The sequence below is a fragment of the Cornus florida genome, unplaced genomic scaffold (assembly GCF_030987335.1).
Source record: "Cornus florida cultivar Cherokee Brave unplaced genomic scaffold, ASM3098733v1 CherokeeBrave_3.0.0_Hap2_Chr07, whole genome shotgun sequence".
Classification (NCBI taxonomy): Eukaryota; Viridiplantae; Streptophyta; class Magnoliopsida; order Cornales; family Cornaceae; genus Cornus; species Cornus florida.
The window spans coordinates 74,298,454-74,321,404 of NW_026775577.1; the positions used below are offsets into that span (position 1 = coordinate 74,298,454).

Sequence of the window (22,951 nt, forward strand, 5' to 3'; positions counted from 1 at the left end):
ATCTTCCGGTGCCAGAAAAATAGAAAGACCAATTACCCTTATCAAAGACTGCGTCGTTTTAACCTTTCTTCCCCAAAAATCAGAAAGTCGTTCTCTCTCGATATATAGAGATATATCGTTCTATATATATATATATATATATATATCGACATATATCGTTCTACATATATATAGATCTTCTTCTCAAAAATACATCGTTCTACATATATATAGATCTTCTTCCCAAAAATACGTGTGTGTGTGTGTGTGTGTGTGTGTATATATATTGTTATATATATAGAATCTGAATCAATTCCCTCATGAACAAATTGTTCTTGCAGTTATATATATATCAACATATATCATTCTATATATATATATATATACATAATACACACACACACACACACACACACACATATATATATATCTAGATCTTCTTCCAAAAAATCCATGTGTATATATATATCACATTTTCTATAAAAAAAAAATACAACACATCAGTATATACGTGTATATAATATATATAGAGAGAGAGATAGACATGTTTAATGTGAGAGAGATAGACATGCCAAAATTAAACAATATATATATATCTATATATATATATATATATTGACAGATACAATGATATTGAAGGAGGAGGGCCATAGATTGATGAGGAAGAAAGACAATGAATGAATTAGGGCAACTTATATATGACAGATCGATGAAGAAAATAGACATTGGGGCATGTTTGGACACTAATTGTGTCCAACTATACTGAGCCTGCTTGACAGTTATGATTTATAGAAGATTGTGAGTGGTGGGATGATAAGAACAGTAACCAAAATCAAAAACCTTAAAAATAGCAGTTGCCATTGATAGACATATGGTGGCCAAGGAGAGAATCAACGGCGGCGATGTAATAGATGAAGAAGGGACATAGAGAAGGGAAGGGAGGGCAGCAACATGAATATGTGAAGTCTGAACTTCAAAGGTCATTATGGTATTTTACATATGATAAGGGCTCTATGGTCATTTAGAGAATATTGGCTATCACGTGCGTTAGAAATCAATCAGCCGGTGGCCGAATGGGGTGAAGTGCAACCAAACAGCATAGTCTAGGGGGTTTAATGCTCCTTTAGAAATTCAGGGGGGTTTTTTGCTCATTGAGGTATAGTTCAAGGGGGTTTGTTGCACTTTACCCTAAATTGTAAAATACAAAACCTAATTGTTATTAGTCTATTACTCTATTGACTTTATTATAGAAATTTAGAAACGGGAAGTCACAGAGGAGGAGGCGATAGTGCAGAGGCTCAGAGAAAGCAGATCGGATCCATAGTTATTTAATACAATATATTATTTTATTACTCTTCCTTTTTTAGCTAAGCATCTTTCTTCACTAAAAAAATAGCAAGTAAAAAGTGATTTTTTTTTTTTTCAATATATAAAATTGCTTCTTATCGCTACCTTATTTTATTTTGTTCTACATTTTTTTTTTTTTCTGTTTCCTTTTCTTTTATTACTTAGGTCTCAACTCTCAAGTGCCATAGGTCACCTATTGCTTATATATATAAATATATATATATAGATAATACACTAATATGCAAACAATTAACTGGAGTTACTAATTCATTCTATTCAACTTCAAATCGGATTCCATTTGCAACACATCCACTCAAAGTTTGAGGAAAAGAATAATAGATTCACTTTGACAAATAGATCTATCTAATGAATATTATGACTCATAATTAAAATTTAATTTAATTAAAGCTTGGAGTTAAAGAATGATTTATGGAATGAAATTATTGCATACGTGCTATCAATCATTTAATTGTCATTGAAAAGTAACCAATGCAGTCCCAATTCAACCTTTTTTGAGGTTTTTTATTTTTTATTTATCTATATATTTTTTGCTCCCCTAATAATAAAATGCTTCATAATAGAAATGTGAATGAGTTTTTTTATTTTTTATTTTTTATTTATCTATATAATTTTTTTAAGTGTAATTTTAATTGTGCACAATTTAGGAGAGGTTAAAAAAATTTGGGAGAAGTCGTTTTACTTATTCACGGAGCAAAAAAATATTTCTTAAATGTCAAATTTTATTCCTTGATAGGCTATGTTGAGGTTAGATATATTTGGTTGTGTGTTTTGGCCTTATTTTTATTATATTTTACACATCTTATTGTTTAAGAAGTTAGATTCAATTGTTTTTTCATAATTTGGTAAAATGTTACGATTCACGATCCGATTCTACGATTCCGATTCTACGAAGACCAAAACGATTCTGCGTAGAATCCCGATTTTAACAACCTTGTTGGCAATCAGCCATGGAGTTGATGCAAATGTACTCGTCGGAGGAGGAGAAGATGGAGGTAGCGCGTGAGCAGCCTCTTTGGATTCAGGCAGGCTAATAGTAGTGCCAAAGTCTTCGAGGCCGGCATCTTAGACGAAGATTAGGAAACAAGATTAGGAAACCTACGTCTAATTCAATGAACTGAACTAAAAGAGTGTTTTGAAACTACATAAATACCAGTTTTTTATGAGATGACAAATTTTAATGGAGGTTTTTTTGTCCAAAAATTATGGAGACAACTTTATCCTCCTATGAAAAAGGGAATAAATATATTAGAATGAGATACTAATGGGGCAATTTTGTCTTTTTATATTTTGGATTAAAATGAATTTAAAAAATAAGGGTAAAATTGTCTTTTTACACGTTTTTAACGGTGTTAGTGACTAGAAAAATAAAATTGGATCTAAATGATACTACCTCTGTTTCAAAAAGGATGTCGCATTTGGGGTGTACATCTTTAATGGAACAGAGGGAGTAATAATTTTTTAATATTATTTTAATATGATATTTGGGCAAACTGAGAGAATAGTTATGCATTCTTTGAAAAAATGATGGAGTCATTCATACAAATAAATAAATAAAATTTGAGTGATTAATTTCCAGTGTACTCATACGTGATTTGATGAAATTAAACTTTACATGGTTTTATATATCATCACTCATTACGGATGAAACTAGGTCAATGCAAAGACTTTCCAACTTCAACCGGAAGAAATTTAAGGACTTTTTTTATTTGAAGAAGTCGAGTGTTACTACATTTTTAACACGTGGGATTTTCTAAGGTTGTGTTTTCTTTCACGTGATTGTTACAGGTGGGCCAGGTCGGAAATTGACAGAGATTAGATTAAATGCATGATCGTGTTCACACTTTGGTCATCACATCTTAAAACAGCTCCTAATTGGCATGCAATCATTTATCACTTTGACTACTGGTTCACAATTCAGGAAATATTAAATAAAATATTACTACGTATTAGAAGGAAAAAAAAAAAAAAAAAAACAATATAAGACAAATTTTAGTGATTTGAGTTATTTATTTGCTATTTTTGAGATAATTCAGTAATAACTATAAATGATGAATATTAGGTGTTCTGCGTATCAATTCGTGTAGTGTTATAATTAATAACTCGTAAACTTAGCGAATACAAACCTAGATGATATCACTCAATTTTTCTGATTGAATTTCTAGGATTAGAAATAATGTATTTACATATCTATATGATGGAGTCTTTGGATTTCTGAAACTGTAACGACCCACTCCACCACATGGTATGATATTGTCCGCTTTGAACTTGAGCCCGCACGATTTTGCTCTTGAGTTTTTCTCCAAAAGACCTCATACCAATTGGAGGTGACACACTTACATATAAGCATTTCACCTTTCCTCTACCTAGGCGATATGGGACTGTGCACTCGTAGCTCGCTAGTGTGGTAGCCTGACAGTGTCTCTCGCACCCATCCACAAGGTCATCACAATCCACCCCCCTTAGAGGCCCAACGTCCCCGTCGGCACACTTCCGGCTGGGTCAGGCTCTGATAGCATTTGTAACGACCCACTCCACCACATGGTATGATATTATCCGCTTTGGGCCTGAGCCCGCACGGTTTTGCTCTTGGGCTTCACCCCAAAAGGCCTCAAACCAATTGGAAATGACACACTTACATATAAGCACTTCACCTTTCCTCTACCCAGGCGATGTGGGACTTGTGCACCCGTAGCTCACCAGTGTGGTAGCCTGTCAGTGTCTCTCGCACCCGCCCACGGCACACCCGCCCACAAGGTCATCACAGAAACAGTGTAAAGAAGATGGGGATTTGAGTTGAAAAATTGAACAATTTCAAAGTATTATAATATGCTGGATAGAAATAGTTGTATGTGCAATTTAGATAGGCAACTCGGGTTTTTTATGAATTGCGACAATCTTTTTACTATCATCTCGGTCTAATTTGAGTCCAAAAAAATGAGTTTGTAATTCCAAACTCAGACAATGTGGGATCATGCATCCATGGTATGTTGACCCTGTTAGTGCCTCGTCCACTTAGAAGGTTGCCACAATCCACCCTCTTAAGAAGCCCGGCATCCCTGTTGACAAAGTACTTCCGGCTGGATCAGACTCTGATACCACTCTACCACATAGTATAATATTGTATGCATTAGATCCTAATAAGTACTTCCCCTTTTTCACACCAAGCATTGTGGGATTGTGCACCTATAAGTTGTCAGCGCCTCGCACCCGCGCCCATGCATACCCACCCATTATGTAATGACCCGATCATTTCATTCATTTCCTTTTTCCTCAGATTTTATGAATAAATTTTTTTTCGTTGGATTTTCTTTTCTGAGTTTAGTTTCTCGTCACTTAGTGTCATCTCGAGTGCTCGGAAATGGTTTCTAAGACTCTTTTTTTAAATTGACAACTTCCTTAAAGGACTGCGTCATTTCCACATTTTTCGTTTTTCGACACTATTCAATTTTCGTCTTTTTTCCCGTTTGTCACTTTGTTAGCATAACCTCACTTTTCATGTTCGAAGCTAATTTTTGACTTCACGAGTTTTCATTCTATTTGATTTCCTCGAAACGCGTAACTTTACTTTTGGAGAGAAGCTCGCCGATTGTTTCCTTTTCTCGCAAGGGCGTGGATGAAATGATTCTTCAGAAACATTTATGTTTCTTGGGGTGTTTTTCGTAAATATCTTTTTAAGATATTTATTTCAGGGGTTTTTAAGAAAATATCTTTTGGAAGATATTTTCATTCTAGGTCACTTGTGCAGTTATCTTTTGTGTAGGGGCCTTTGTGTAATTAATGAAAGTTAATTGCAAAGTGTCTCCTTGGGGCTTGAATCCAGATCAACAGTGATTGTAATCTTTTTGGCATTAGTGGGGTCACTGATTGTGCGAGCGGGAGGACTAGGATCACAACCGGTGGAAACGATTTTTTCAGTGATATATTCCAAAATATACGGCGATAATTTTTTGGTTCGCCGTATATTTTCAATCCCAACATGCAGCAACGATTTTTTCATTCATGCAATGATTTTTTCAACAATTTTTTAAGTGATGCCATGGTTGTTCCGAAGATTTTTTCCTCCCGCTGTAAAGATATATATATATATATATATATATATATATATATATATATATATATTTATCTACTTGTTTCAAAGGTCTGGAGATGGCTTTCATGCTGCCATTGCTATTCTTCTTCGATGGTTGGTGGGTTTGGTAAAGAGGGTTAGTTTTGTCCGTTAAAAAGATTTAAAGAAGGTTAAAATAGTAGTTTCATGATTGAAATAGGTCAATTTATAAGTCAAAAGTCAATAGAGTCAATTTACCTCGTGTCAGAGGGATTGGGGTGTCTTTGTTAACTTTATCAAACTTAAGGGAGTGTCATTGTTTGAAAATGGACGACTTGTATATGGTTGTCAATACAACAAACCTCAGGGGGGTGTCATTGTAATTAACCCATAATTCTTTTTATTTCAATTCCAGAAATTTCAATACAAGTCTAGTTCTTTCAATTTCTTTATCTTTCAGCGCTCACATTTTAGCATTGCATTTTAATCCTTTTACATTCCTTTTACTTTTACATTGCAATCTTAGACGTTAGAAGTCCTTTCATCAGAGACATAAAGAACCCCGTGAGGAGTTTCTTATTCATTCTCTTCCACAATTGCCTAATCAAACAAAAAGGATAATTTTTGTTCGATCTCTCTTGAGTCTTCTGAGATTGGCATGTCAAAGCAACTCCAGAACCACATTTTTGATCGAACAGTTTCATCATCCCACTTATTTATCTTGTTATGGACTTTTTTTGACCGTTTTGCCTATGAAATATTTTTTTTATTATTTCAGGCATTAAAATAACAAACTTGACATGCCAAGGAGAATTTATTACATAAATCGGAATCTTAGGGAGTTAAGTGAGATTATGAAACAAAGAGGGGATCTATTTGAGATACTGACATACCTAAGGGAAGTAAGTAAAATTTACCCGTAAAATCTTATCTTGTGGACTGCAACGATCAAGTTTCACTAGCACCACACTGCTGGGAAGATCATCCACATCTTTGCTAGTGCAATCAATACTACACCAAAAAGGATAGGTCCCTAGTCTCATGCACCCGAATAGATATTAGGTGAGCCGAGCATGCAATCTCAACCAATGAATTTGCACAATTCAATCAAACTGGTCTAAAAAAAAAAAAAATTGTTCTCAACAAATTTAAATGTTCATTGGGTAGATCTACCCGCCTCACCCAATATCTTCTCCCACGTACCCTCTCATATCATATATATATATATATATATATATATATATATATACACAGTGTAAGACGTTGGGAATTGTGATAGCTGATCCACTTTACCAACTACACATGCTCAGAAATTAAATGTAGGGCAGTAAGAATCTGGCTGAGACAAACATTTCTGGTTTTGTATGATATTTTAGCTCCAAGCATCTATTTTCGCTAAATTGATACTTCATCCAACTTCAAAATCCACTTTACACCAGCATTATCTGGACTTGTCAATGCCCATTGGACATACATTTTCAGTGAGAAGTAGATGGAGGGTTATTGATGCTGTTTGAGTAAGAGAAAAGAAGATCAAACCATTGCAACATTAAAGACAAAATACAGAATCAAACTTATAGTTGTTGCAAATTCAACTCAGAACTGGTAACCACCAAAATCCTGAAGGACCTGAATGTTATCCAAGTAGCAATAAATAATCATCAGCTACAACGGAGACTCAAGCTAGGACTGTCTGAAGGAGAGAAATCTAAAAGTAGTAACAAATAATGGGGAACACAATAAATTTTCTCTTCTCCACAGCAAGAATCATCCACATCATCGTGCCTCAACATTCGTTATCAACCCTAATACTATTGATAGCATGAGCAAAATGCAATGATATACCATGTGAGATTATATTGTCTACTCATTTTTTAATCCCTCTATTTCAAAAGTTTCATTTGAAGTGCCAAGACGCACTTTTTATTTTAAGCTATGCTTAAAAACCCTTCAGCCATTGATCCTTGACTCACCTGATTTCTTTAAGCTGCCTAAAATACCATCAATCAATTTGTCTTTGTTATCCTCAGGTTGCTCTGCAACAAAAGAATAATTCTTAAAAGGTCTTTGCTTCCGTCCGCAGTGTACTACAGAAGTTTCAGTTTTGATGCCAACTCCAGATGCACCAGATGGCTTTAAACCATCCCCGGACCAATCCATCACTCCATCTACATTTTCTGACCCATTCTTTCCACTGCTTTCCTTTCTACTGCTATACCATGAGTCGAGAATCTTTAACAATGAGCTATCTTCCTCGTTTTCTCTAGGTCTGCCTCGCCCTTCGGATCCTGTTAAGGATGAGGTTTCATCTTCCGAATCAGACAAGTCATCATCTGATAACGTTTCATAATCATGGTGCATCTGTCCTGCAAGTACATCTTTTACGTTCTTACTCAACCCCATTTCCATTCCATTTCTCTTGGGACTTGCATTGGCAACAGGCCCAAGTTCCTCCCATGGAGATTCAAGATCATCATCCTTCCTTGATGCATCACATAATTCATTATAAAAATTAGTGACTGCACCATTGACAATATTTTCTTGAACATTAGCATCAACAGTTTCTTTAATGCGTCTTTTTGAAACTTTACCAGAAGGAAAAATGCAACTAGACTCTATTTTAACCCCAGGCATTATTTGCAACAGTGTAGCCAATTTTTGGTAACCAAGTTTCTGTAAATCCAGAGAATAGCCGTACCTCTCAAGAAACAGTTTCCTAAATGAGCCCATCTTGAATCCTTCGGGATATTCCTCTGCAATATAATCCACAAGCTTCTGACAGTCCCCTAATATCTCACTTCTGGACTTGTCAGAGAGCTTCTTGTTAATGACCGGTTGATTAATCCCAGCATAGGGAAAATTTTGGTGTCTTTTCTCTCCAGTGTGTTGTGGTAGTCTCTGTGGACTAGACTGCGATGTTTCTCTTGAAATGACGGATCTTAACCCATTTGAGCTGTACAGACTACCAGAAGAGGATCTCTTTCCAGAAGACGAACTGAATTTGAAAGGATAATTTTGGGAGGGGCATTCCTCCACCCAGTTCTTCTCCGAGATAAGTAAGTCCACCAGGTGAAGAAGATCACTTTCGCCAAGAGAGCTCAGAGCCGAAGGCCCACATTTTTGCAGATTTTGTGCCATCTGTTCCCTGATACAAATCAGATAGCACAACAAACAGTTACAATATGACTCTGAATGAAACTTAGAAATTCTAAAATATTACAATCTGACACTGAATGCAACTTAGAAATTCTAGAATATACAATAATGAAGTTCTAAAATTATTCAAGAAAAAAAAGTTCTAAAATTTCATAACATTCAGTATTAAGTTTTTACTCTCTCTATGCACAATATGTCACATTCACTAAATTTAAGTTATCCAAAATCCAAGAAAATTCTTAAACTGCATTGGAAATATGAGAAGATAAATCAATAACTTCGTAATGACCACCTACTCCATGTTGTTATTCAGACGTTATGTCCAGCAAATGTCAGTTCATATGTAGGTAGTTCTGGTCATCCTTGGTATACAAACAAAACAAACTCTGGAAATGAATATTCTGTTGACATTATACACGTAGTGAATACAATTTTCATCGAGTTTTTTGTCCTGCACGTGGCAAGATGAGACGAGTTTAAGCTGTAAAAATTAATTTGGCCTACCAAGATTGGAACTGCTGCCAGGATGTGGTACTCCTAATAGTGAAGCATCTAGAGATAAAAAAGAAATCTGGCAACTGATTTCCACAATCCATAAGGCACACTCATACTTATCAAAAAAAAAAAAAAAAATCAGTAAGGCACACTCATGAAGGTCCCAAGACACAACAAATTAGGGGTCTGTAGAAATCCTAATGTAACTCTTCCAATTTAATCATGATATAATTGTCAAGGTTCATCATCATCATCCTTCCCTTTATTCCGATATGGATGGGGGAATTATTTCCTAATATACACCATGTTTTCTCTTAAATTTAAGTTTTTTACGTCGTTTTAATTACTTCATTCCATATAAGTTTTGGTCAGCCTCTTTGCCGCTCACCTTCTAAACAAACCACTCTTCCTCTTTTAATAGGTGCATCATCGGGTCTATGTTGATTATGACCATACCATCTAAGCCTACTTTTCCTAAATTTATCATTTATAGGCACCATACCTAATGTTCCCCTCACACGTTCGCTATTTCTTATCTCTTCTAGTGATTCCTATCATCCAACATGGCATCCTTGTTTCTGCTACATGTATGCGTTGTATTTGTGTCTTTTTCAACACTCAACTCTCTGCTCCATACAATATTGCCAGCTTAATAACCATTCTATAGAATTTCCCTTTTAATTTATTTGGTATTCATTTGACACAGGATATAATTTTCAAGGTTGGCTCAGATTTCTCTCTCTTGGTGTCACACATTCCTTAGGTTGCTTGTGGTCTAAGAAGCCCAGACACTTTTAAGAAGGAGCCGCCTCCATGTCAGTCTTTAACACTCTCGGATACTCTAACAATGTTCAATGCATCTTATACAAGTCTATAATTTTTTTAAAAAAATAAATATTAAAAACCGTCATTTTGAACATGACCGATATTTCTTGCACATTTGCTAACATGTGATCACACCTTGAATGTCGAATAAGTCTATATTCTAGTGAAGAAAATACACACAGCAAGAAACATCAAATAATTTTTATCCAAAATTTGATCAAATAAACAAAAGTTATGTTTTTACTGAAGGAGTGCGCACAGTAGTAGTAGAGGGTGTGTGCACTTATTTATTCCTCTCTACATACATACACACACACATGTATATGTATACATATATCATGCCTGTTTTAAATCTTTCTTGTGCAGCATAGCTGATTTATAAATTACAAATTCCATACTTCATATAATAGAATATTTATTTGTCATATCTAATACGATTTTTATATTAAAACATATATTGTCACTGTTTCCTTGTTGTGTTCATTATCTACTTTTTAATGATTTGTTGTGTTAATGTTCCCCTGCCACATGACTGTATCCATGCCTTTTGTGGTTGTGAATAGTTTTTGTCATTTTCTTTCTATTTAATGTGACTTTTGCTCACTTATATTTATGTGATAAAACCACCTCAATACAAAAGGCTCAAGAATTAGAACCCAAATTCCACCTACTCAAAATTAGGTTTATTAGATCACTTAAATATCAAAACCAACAATCTGCAGAATGTGTAAACTTCAACTACTATCATACCGCTTACATCCATCTTTAAAGAGTACATATTTGACAGCCATTTATAGTATCAAAGGTATAAAATTATCTGTTTTACATATCAATATAATTATATATCGAAGATATAAAACATTCACAAATTCAGCTATCTTCTGATCTCCTGTCCACTTATTATGTTCAACAGTTAATAATAACAACAAGGCAACAGTTAAGAAATCTCTTTATTTTTAATCCTTTTCTTGTCCTTGTAGCCCCCTTCAAGTAGAAATTTTTTTATTTTTTATTTAAAAAAAAGTATCCTTCAAGTAGAAAAAAATAGTCAATCGTTATTGTTACCCATCGCCAAGCCACCTTAAACAACTTCCTCTTACTTAGACCTCTAATACTACTATCTATAGCCACTTATAAAGAAATTCATTTGTTACTCCATCATATACTCTATTGCTATCATCAATCCAACAACCTCATGTTGACTAAGACTATGGCCTTATAGCAAAATGGAAAAATATGATTCATGTAACCAACTGACCCCAATTAATTAAGAAAAAAAAAAAAAAAGGCATTGTTGAGTTTGTTGACGAGCAATTATTTTGTACCATGAAAGACGATTTAACTATTTGAAAATTTTCTGCCATAATTAAAAATATGTATTGGAATCACACAGCCCTCTAGAGTCACGATCTATCTATCATCCAACCTGCCCCCTTGATAGGGAATATTCCAAGTTTGTCTTCCTTCATAACTTGTTGCCAACATGAGCCCCTCATTCATACTCCTGTACCCATCACTTCCACCTTGTTCTTCTTTTTTCTTACCTTATTATTAGAATTGGAGGCTTTGCCTGAGATCTACAAACTATTTGCATCTTCAGCAGTCATCCATTTGGTAAAGATCACCCTCTCTTTCCATTTTCTTTTAACTGAAAATTCCAACCATCTGTGCCCCCACAATTCTTTCCATCTCTCCCTTATGGGTATAATATGCATCTGTCTGTGACTTCACCAAACCTGTGATTTTGTTCAATTGGAGTGAGATATCTGGCCCGTGTGAATGGAGAGTGGGCAGAAGGGAAGGAGGTCCTCATACGGATTTAGAGCTTAATGCATCTCTAGTTCTAGCTACCACTCCCTTTGCTTCATAAAGAGTCCACTTGCTGCCAAACAAATACTCTTCCTTCCTTTCTTGAAAAACCATATTGTTTAATAGAGAGCAGTCGGACTACTACATTGATGCAAAGGTTAGATTTCATCCATTCACATTGTCATTTTTCAATCTTTCATTCTGGATAAATGATTGATCCAAGAAATATTGATAACAATATCACATTGCAATTAATTTTAATCACACCACATCTAGTCCTACTAATAAAAGGTTAAGTTCCACATTTTCTTGATGATCGATGCAAGATAACTAAGACCACAGGACTTTGTCATCTATTTTAAGAAGTCCATTTCTAAACCAAAGTTTACACAATACACTGCATAATTTTCTAGCTCATCTTGCCTTCTGTTTCAAGGTTTTTTTTCAAGAATCAAAACCATTTTCTATTATGTTTGTATACATGCACAGACACAAACATACACACTCTCATATGCATATATATAAATAAAGAGTTAAATGGTCTGACACCCCTCCTTGCGTTAATTGCTCTCAGATTAAACCTGAGCAAAAATTGGTCTGACATCCCTGTCAGATTGAACAGAGGTTTACTTTTTGACAGGAAAAAGTGATTTTACCATTATACCCATGGCATTATTTAACTTCCATGCTTGTCATTACTGACATGTACGTTTAAAACATTATTGCCTGACACTCAAAACTCAATCTTCGTGTGTGCATCAGAATAAAACCCAAAACTCCATCTTCTTCATTGCGACTAGACTCCATCTTCTTGAACTCCAACTCAATCCATTTGATTCATCAAACAACCAAGACATCACAATCTTTGGAGTTTTGACTCAAATTTTGAACAACAAATCAAGCGAAGGAAGCGAAAAAGGAGGAGAACCTGAAGGAGAATTTGAAGCATCAAAATTGTTCATCCCATGTACCCAATCAAACCCTATTTCACAATATCATAATTTTCATCCTAATTCACCCAATTCAAGCCCTAGTTCACAACCAAATCCAACCCAGTAGTCAGTACTTGAGATCTACACCATGATCTCAAGGAATTCAGGTAAGTGTTGACGGAGTTGGTATAGGGTTGCGATCATCCCATGACATTTGAACCCAATCTCTTCAACTAATGGAAGTGAGAATTTTTGGATTCCCTGTGCAGCAAACAAAGAGATGAATATTTACTTTCTTTTTTTTTAAAAAAAAAAAAAAACAGAGAGAGAGAGAGAGAGAGAGAGATGAATAGTATACATATACACGTTCCAATCTCTATATCTCATCTTGTTGCCTTATTTATTTATTTATTTATTTTTTTTGGTGGGGAGGATGCAACTTAAGTCCTTTCCTTTTTCAATTAGGTTATCGGAGGAATTCCACCTCGCCGTCAACAAGGCCAATTCGTTCAAGTTCGACTGCTCCAAAGTCGGAAAACAAGCTGTCCCTATTGCGGAGGAGGTTTAATTTTTGCTTATTCTCTTCATCTTCTTCATTGATACCATCACTGGCAAAGCCCTGACAGAGATTGCAATCCGCATTCGAGACATCCAATTCGGGAGGAGAGTGAAATTGGGGCTTTTAGGGCTTCGCAGACACTCCGAAAGGTTAGCTCGATGGAATCACCGTGGAGCTTGACCAAGCTGCTATGGTGGCTCTTGCAGATCAGTGACAACCTCATACTGGTTATAGGGTGCGGTCGGGAACAAAGTCGGTGGTGTAGGACCCGCATCGTGATCGGACGTGTTGTTACCGCCGTCGAGCCACCGTTAAATGCTTGACCGGTTGTAGGTGAGCTTGCCAAAGGTGGAGAAGATGGTGAAGAATGATGGTAGCAAAAGGATATGTAAATTGGTAAGGTTATATATTAGGTGAACAGTATTGGATTCCTTCATGCTAATCATGCACCGCCACACGGCAGAGGAGGAAGAGTAAGCAAAGGATAAAAGTAAGTGTACACTGTGTACTAGAAACAATGGAGGGTAGCTTGGCATTTCATTTTTCAATTTAGCTGATTTTTGACCTGGCTGAAGGTCAACTAACAGAAAGGGTTGTCAGGGAAAAGTCAACCAAAATTGAGGAGTGGTTTAGGCTTTTTTGCTCAAGTTTAATCTGAGAATAATAAATGCAAACTTGAGGGGGTATCAAAACATTTAACCCATAAATAAATATATATGTAAAACTAGAAAAATGGATTTGGCAAGGCATTTTTAAAAGATTTCGGAAAGGGCCATATCTAGAAACTATTTTAAAAGTTATCCAATGACCCAAAACGACAGCCACCTTTTCTAAAAAATATAAAAAAAAAAAAAAAAAAAAAAAAAATCATTGTGTTCATTTTTACAATTTTAATAAAAACTGAAAATAAATGCAAGCTCTTGAAACCATTGAGGAACAAGCTCTTGGATTCTAAAGCATATTTTACAGTTCTAACTTAGAATTAACCCATGGGAAGGGTTTGGACAAACAATTGATTATTGTTTGAGCAATAACAAATTTCCTCTACAGCCTTTACCCGTTGATGCCATATCCAGTACATATTGTCAGCAAAAAGAAAATCATAATGTCCATCTACATCGTTAAAATTCATTCTCAGAACTTTCCTTGTGGGAAAAATAGTTCCAAAAATTCTGCAATAATAATAAGAGTGATTATGCGTGCCAATGTATATATATGAGCTTGAATAGCAAAAAAGGATATGCGCAACACCAGAAGCAAAAATAAAAAAATGTCAAAAGCATGATTGCAAATTATTATAGCAATGGAAGCCAGAAACTGGAAATAGATATGGAAAAGCAGGTAGAAGCATGTACCTAGTCCTTGATTGCAAGATAAGCGTTAAACCTTTGGGTGTATCAAAAAATGCTTGCATGTCATTCCAGAAAGATCCCTTTAAGAAGATTTCTTGCTTTCCAGAATCAATGGTTTTCTGGTTTAAATTCTCACAAGATTGTTCACTTGAACTATTGGAGTTAGGGCTCCTCCAAAACTTACACCAGCTCATCATTTGGTTAAAAAATCCAGGATCCCCTCTGGGTTTATAATCGTAGGATTCAGAGCTTTCATCAGTCTTTTCTTTCATCTCTGCTTCATTATTAGATGAAGGAAAAGAAGCTACAGCAACAGGATCGGCACTCTTCTGACTTGTTGACTTCACATGTATTTCTTCAGCTCTTGTACTCGCAGGGCTCCCACCAGAAGAACTCTTCTCTTGTATGCTACAACTTTTCTTCTCAGAAGAACAACCTTTACCACCAAACCATTTCCTCCATATCTTTTTGAAGAATCCTAATTCGGATATAGAACAATATTCCTCCTCAGAATGTAAATACCTCTCAGTTATCCCAGCATTATTTTCCTTCTCGATGAGTGGAGGTAGCTCTTGCACTTTTGTTTGCGGCTCTTGCACTCTTGTTTGCGGCTCTTGTACTTTTGTTTGTGGCTCTTGCACTTTTGTTTGCTGCTCTTGCACTTTTGTTGGAGGCTTCTTGACATTGACTTCAGAATATGGAACCTGTGATGACTTCTCAGATACAACTTTAGCAGTAGAGCTGTTTTGACCATTTAATTTAGGAGTTATTGTAAAATCTGGCTCTCCCTTATTAGTAACAGCCCCTGTAGCATTGACTGGAGGGGACTCAACTGGTTCGGGAACTCTTGGGGCAATGCCACATACGGAAAACTGGCCTTCACTCCCAGATTGAAGCTTTAAAATCTGTGGCATTGATAGAAGAAAGCGGGAGAACTTTTTATAACCATACAAGTCTTTATCTATACACACATTACCCTTTGACAACTCTGAACGAAGATCTGTAATGGAGATCCCTCTGGGGTATGAATTTAAAATATGGCGAATCTGCTTCACAACTACTTTTGGAACTGGACGAAGTCTAGTATCTGCACCAGACTCTGGCAGCTCCTCAGCCCGTGAAAAAGCTGGCTGCTCAGCAACTGAAAATGGGTCTTCAAGAGGCACCTTATAATGGCCATACCAGGAATTATAAGGACCATCTGGGGGTTGATTAAAATGCTTACCAGTAAGGTTTTCCCCCTTAACCAAGGCATTCCAGCACCACATAATACTTGCAGCACTACAGAGGACACCAGGAGCAGTTTCTGGACTAGCAAGTAAGATATTGTAATTGTTCATTCTTAACCGGTGTAAAATGGTAGCAAAATCCCTGTCACCAGAAATGATGAAAAGATGTGCTGGTGGAGGATTTTGAGAAACCCAATACATAAGGTCAACAAGAAGAGACCTATCAGCACTGTTTTTTCCACCTGAATTGAGAATAATTTGCGTGGTGAAAGAGTTAGAATCCATACAACAAACAAGAATAAATCCAAATAGTGAAACTATATTATACCCAACAACTCCTGCTCGCGTAACATGACCGGTTTCATTTTTACACAACACTTGCTGTGTCAGCAAATAAAGAACAAATATTATTTAGGATGAACAATCAGTTTAGAATGTTATACCATTGCACAATAGGTAATCAGCAATCATTTGGAATGTTAAACTGTATAACACATATTCACACTTACATAGTGGAAAACAAATAAAAGAGAGGCAAATTGATGATGACGACGACAATGATGATGATGATACACCTCAACAAAGCTTTATCCAACTATTTGGGATAGCTTCTATGATTGGTATTTTACATTTCTGCTATGTCTAATGTCATAATTTTACTTAAACCACATGTTACCATACCTTTCCCTACTACCGTCTTCCCCTTTTTATAGTATCACTCTTAATGTAGGGCATACCATTCTTCCTTAAATACCCATTTTATTACTGGTTTTCTTAGCAATGGAAAAACACTAATAATAACACCACCATGGTGGGGAAAGTGGCAATCGTTCACTGAGAGATAGCCACCACGATTCCAAATAAATTGCCTAAAAACCCAGCAGTCTAATAGACCTACCTGATTGTGGAGAGGGGAAAGAGGAGTCGAAGAGAAGTACTATTTGGATGAGGAGGTGAAGTTTAACACCGTATCATAGACTTGACTAGAAAATTTGAGACGAGAATGACATATTGGGGATACAACCCCTTTAAATTTTAAGTTACCAGAATACTGGAGTTGTGAAATTGTTAGAACCTCCTCAAGGAATACAAGGTTTTCATGAGGCTGATCTTGAGCTGCCATCCGATTTCTAAAAAGGATTACTAATCCTTAATTTTTTCAATGTTTTTGACCTTGGTTCTATAGGAGTGAGTCAGGAAAGATTGAGAAATAGAACAATCTGATTTGGTCAAGGCAGATGAGCTAGCCCAGAAGACTAAAGCGTAACTAGTAAAAAAAAAAAAACTTTCTCATAATCACCCAAATCAGATGGTTCGGCAACTCTACTTATTATAACCACAAAGGCTTTCGGAGAACGAGATGTTTCAAAGAAGGCAGTGAATGCCAAAGCCTATTGAATCCCAATGGTGAAACTAACGGCATGATTTTTTTCAAGGTAAGGGTGGAGTTAAGGGAAAATTCTTATTATTTATCAAAAAATAAAAAAGAAAAAACCAAGGGAAATGAAACAATCCAAACATGATTAAGTCTTTTAGATGCTACAAATGAAACTAAAAAAAAAAAAAAAATAGAGGCAGAGTTTGTCCTACAACACATAGAAACACATTACACCTAAAACTCAACATGTATCAATAGCCCCACTGCAACAACATATTCTTACAACGTGCAACTTTAGAAGCCAAATGACCCATATTCTACAAAGAAGAGAATCAGAACAAAATAATGGTGTACCATTTCAACGATATCATGTCACACTAAATTCGACCATGGTATCAAGTATCAATGTCACATTAAAATGACTTGAAAAAGAAACCATCAAATTTTATTGCCAAAATAACAATACGTATTGGGTAGTAAAACCATAACCGTTAGATAGTGTTTGTTACAGGCTCTGTTACATGGACTCTTCAAAAGTAATGAAGTACCCGTGTCGGACACATATCCCTCGGACATGGGTATGAGATATGTGTCCGACACTTTTGGCCAGGCATGTACTTAAAAAACATATCCAATCACTCAATTACATTATATTATTACTTTAAAAAGAGTTAAATGCCTATATTGAACGTTATATTAGATAAAAACATTACTTTACTCTAGAAAATAAAATAAAATAATTACTAAAATGAATATTTAGCCGTATCCGTATGTCCCTCTGTTTGGAGATTTGACATGTCCGACACATGGATACAAACCCGTGTCTGACAGCTGTACCTGAGCCTATGTAACATAGGTTACAGGTGCGCCAAATTCCATGCAAACTTGAGTGTGGTACTTTGGGCCAAACTTTATCTCTATACAACTGAAGGTGGTGTTGGAGCAGCAACACGATTGTCAGAAAGTAGGAAATTACCATTTTATTGATATTTGACTACCACAAAAGCAGGGACTTTTAATAAGGCTGATTGGGACTGAGAAGCTTCTCTAAGAACACGATTAGCTTAAAGCAGAGAGATGGAGTCAAAAATTGAATAAATGGCACATTAGATAGTGCTACCATGGGAAAAGAGATTAGAAAATATCATATGTTACTATTGCTTAACATAACATTCAGTCATTGATTACATTGCTTTTCTTGTTGCACTAGGTGCAAACTGCCAACAAGTTGTACATGGAGTAAAAGGGGATGTGTGCTGCATGTATTGTGACTAAGCTACGAACTAAGCTATGATAAGATACAACAAAGATAAACTAAGCTATATAGGCTAGAGTAGGTTAGTTTAAACTAAACTGACAGAGGAAGGAATGTAAAATATCGGGCGGGTGTAGAGCATCCTTTCTCTATTGATATCTCCATCTGTTAAAATTGAGCTACGACTGTTACTTCAATAGTTATAAGGTAATATGTGTCCCCCTCTTCCTTATTGGGTGTTCACTGTTATCTAGTTAGCTACTTATACATGCAAATCCTTTAAATTGTTTGGCAAATAAACATAAGTGGAACTATTGACTGTCATCACCTTCTCTAACCACAATCTTTAGTAGTTGGCATAACCTTGAGATGCTTCACATTGCAACCGCCTCTACGCATTCAGCATTGCTAATAGCTTCCCAATAACTAACTTAGGCCATGATGATTGTCCAGCTAAAACCTTGTCTTCTTTGTCAAACCGACATGTGCAGAATGAGTTTTGGTCTAATCCTCTCAACAAATATCTATAAAACACCAAGTATGGAATTGTTAGTACTTACCACTTCCCTTTTCTGGTAATCTGCGGTTGCATCAGGGATGAAGGAAGAATTTTTCTAATGGGGACCAGAGTATGGAAATGGATAAAAGAATGTATCAGTTATAATGAAGAGGACAATATATTGTAACGTTTTTTAAAGACTTAAATGATGTTAATCATAGAATAAACGCAAGGTTAAATGGAGGAGTGCATCTAGTATATTGTGTGATAGGCGTGTCCACTTATGATTGAAAGAAAACTCTATCGAACAGGTATTAGACCAGAGATACTATACGGCACATAATGTTTGGCAATTACGAAACAACATATGCATAAAGCAAGTGTGGTAGAAATGCCAATGTCGCAATAGATGCGTGGTAAGACTAGAAATGATTAGATTCGGGAGATGGTTGGAGTAACACAAATTGGAGACAAAATGAGAGAAATTTGTTTAAGATGGTTTGGAGATATGCAAAGAAGACCTTTAAGTGTGCCAATTAGGACCAAAATTAAAGTGGATAGAGTTAGTGAGAAAGGAAATGATAGCATGTGGATTGACTGAGGCTATGGCCTTAAATAGAGCGGAATGGAAACATAGAATTCACGTAACCGACACCAAGTAGTTGGGGAAAAAGGCTTGTTTGTTGTTGTCGTAAATTTTTTAAGGACTTAAGGTACATTGATTTCATGTTTTATCAACAAGCAAAAGAAATGTAATTCATACTAAACCAGTGCCAATATTCGAATTCTAGCAGACCTATTACAGGTTCACCATTCCGTCAATTCAGATAGGAATATTAATTTTGTTTTTATTTCTTGCAATATTTTTTTTTTTTTTGATAAGTAATAATAAAATAAAAAGGCTTCCAAAATTTCTTGCAAATTAAAATTAAATTATCAATATTTGCTAAAGTCCTCGGATATAATTTTACTATTGTTTGGAAATTATTCCAAATAAACCCATACTTCTCGAAATTGTCTCTATCGTGAACTAAGCTGCTATCGAAAGTTGAACTCCACTAACCAATTGAATTCATGAACAAAAATAGAATTTTAGAATACATTTGATTAAACACTATACTTATTATATTAATCAGGCAATGAGAATTGAGAAAAAAAACTAAAATAAGTTACATTAGCATTATTGTAATCTGGCCCCAAAAGTTGAAACGAAATTCTAATTGCAGGTGGAGTGAAATTAGCTGATTGCATACAATCACATTGGTATACACAACAGTAGAGTTGGACTATTCAGTGGCGTATGGTGCAATGGTCAGAGCTTCAAAATAGAAAAGTGACATTAACCTCAAAAGCAGGGAGGATATGAGTCCTAAGGCAAAACACACTAAATCTGTGAGGAACATATTGAAAGAAAAAAGAAATTCAGAAAGGGACCTATTAATATCTATATATATATATATTAATAGATAGATAGATAGATAGATAGGAACATAGGATTTATAGATAGGTTGTATTCCTTAAATGGTGATTATACTTGTATGCAAGACAGATAAATTGTCTGAATCAATAACCATGGGAGAAGTGATGATTGGCTTGATGAAATTGAGCAATGGAGAAGATTTGCTGAGATACATCTCAAATTCCTAATTTGATCACATTCTTTTTAGATTTTTATAATGTTTATAGAAGTTCTTGTTAGGAACTCTGTCTTGGTTAAAGTGTGTGTGTGTGTGTGTGTGTGTGTGTGTGTGTGTATATATATTGTAGTCCTTCTCTAACGATAACATAGAATTAAATCTATAAATAGATACGTAGAATAATGATGAGAACAAAAGAGAGGATAGAGAGAGAGACGTATATAAGGGACTAAGATGGCTGAAGAAGATGGAAGAACACCAGTGTTGAGTATGAAAGTAGTGATTGTTTCAAGACTCAGTATCCTTGAGCAGCAAAGCTTTGAAACAAGTACCTGTGCACGCCTTTGGTATCAGCTACAAATACAATAAGCAAGATGTTGGGTTTAGGCTATTAAGCATCATCTACCTCCACAAATCCTTTACCATAGAGATAGTAAATTAATTCCTCTCATCCAAAATGGAAACATAGGATTCGTGTAGCTGACCCCAAGTAATTGGGAAATCGAACACAAACCACGAGGACATATCTAACTCAGGAAGCATGTACTCTCATATATGTAGAACTAGACATAATGAAAGGCTTCATTTTATATGTGTGTGTATATCAGTATATATATGACAACCCATGGCCAATCAGCAATCTAAATTTCAAAAACAAATTAAGTTCTACAATTCGAAAACAAACCACGAGGAATATGATTGAGATTGATGCCCGTGGATGACAAGGCTTCCTGGTTCGACCTCGACAGCTGCACCACGTCGCCAAAGGCCGTGATTTGAATCGGTCCCTTCATTCCATTTGCCCTAATTGCAGCAGTAATGCTTTGCGCGACTTTGAATACGTTCACACCAGCTGGTACTGTGCAGTTCTCGAAGTCCCACCATACCGAAACCCTCACGTTTCGGCTCTCTTCTTCCTGGCGTCGCGACGGGTAAAAGGAAGATGATGAAGAGTGAAATGGGCTTGAGGTAGTTGAGAAATGGGAGATTCTTAGGCCGTGTTGGATAATTTCAACATTGTTGGTTGAATTGATGAAGACAGAGCGTGAAGAGAAGATGAAGATGGCTCTTGCACAGAAAGGATTCATGGTGGATTGGACCAGAATTATGGTTAGGGTTAGGGTTAGATTTAGAATTCAGGTTTTGGGAGTGAGAATCGAAGAAGAAATGTGTCATTTCATGAATGGAACTGTACGGTTGCTGACTCTACTTGCAGCTCGGTGAAAAGAAAGGGTTTTAGGGAAGAAGAGAGGGAACCTAAAACCCCCAACTCATTAAAGCCTTAAAGCACGTGTAATGTCACGTGACTCATCTTTGCTCTTTTTTTTTCATTCATTTATGATTGATCAACGATATTATTTCAATAAATTTTTTTTTTCTTTGAAAAGGAATACGTGAATCACTTACCCATCTACTTTGTTCATTTGAAGACTGCAACCTCATCAACTAATTTGACATATTTATAATTACTTTTATTCAAAATCTTTTTTAAAAGATTTATTTTTTAATATTTACCTTGTTAGTAAATAAGATTTTTTAAAATGTTTTCTATTAAATTAACTCTTTATCAAATCTATTTATCTGTGTCATACAAAAAAATTATAAAAAAAAAAAACCTATTCATCTCGCTGAAAAGGTTTCTATCTATTTGGGGGTGTGGATAAGTTCAGGGTGAGTCTCATTCAAAGGACAAGAAACCATTACAATTAATTTATTTACATAAGTTTAATATAAATAATAATAAATCTAAGAAATAAGACATTTCTATTTTTTAATTATAATTTAATTTCTAATTGAGAAAGTAGAGTCTTATTGTACCTATAAGAAGAAAAAATTCTCGGGTACCGGATCATCCAATTATTGAATGTGGTCGCGGGCCATAAATGATTCAATGGCTATCAGTCATGAGTACCCTTCACTGCTTCATGATTTTTTTTTTTTTTTTTGTTGTTGTTATTATTTCTAAGCATATAATCAATACTTACTTTTTTATTATTTTTTTTGGGTAAAACAATACTATATTACAAAAAAGAAAATTGTACAGAGCAAGAGCAAGCCCAAACAATCAATGTGGCATAGTGATACATCATTTACCTTTCAAAATGAATGGTGAGAATTTAAGTCTCTGAAGAAGTAAAGTGAGTGATGTGTTTGAGTTTTTACCCAAAAAAAAAAAAAAAAAAATTACTAAAGGGCAAGCACAAGCAAGGGGCCAAAAGGCAACAACAGGGGAGAGAGAAGGGGAAGAAGTAAAGTGAGTGGTGTGTTTGAGTTTTTACCCCAAAAAATAAAAAAATAAAAAAAAATAAATTACTAAAGGGCAAGCACAAGCAAGGGGCCAAAAGGCAACAACAGGGGAGAGAGAAGAGGAACATTAATCAGCAGTGATGACAATGCTCGGAAGGTTCCATAATGCAACAATATTCCTGG

The 22,951-nt window shown here is 35.5% G+C and overlaps 1 protein-coding gene across 1 annotated transcript; it reads right to left on the bottom strand.

Moving 5' to 3' along the window:
* Positions 1-6,949: 6,949 nt before the first annotated feature.
* On the bottom strand, positions 6,950-22,215 carry LOC132267307 (uncharacterized). The gene is made up of 3 exons (XM_059768448.1): positions 21,207-22,215; positions 14,527-15,994; positions 6,950-8,540 (listed from the first exon to the last, which is right to left on the bottom strand). Exons 1-3 carry the CDS (start codon positions 21,607-21,609, stop codon positions 7,346-7,348), a joined length of 3,066 nt encoding a protein of 1,021 aa, XP_059624431.1. The 5' UTR covers positions 21,610-22,215; the 3' UTR covers positions 6,950-7,345.
* Between the last annotated feature and the right edge of the window lie 736 nt (positions 22,216-22,951).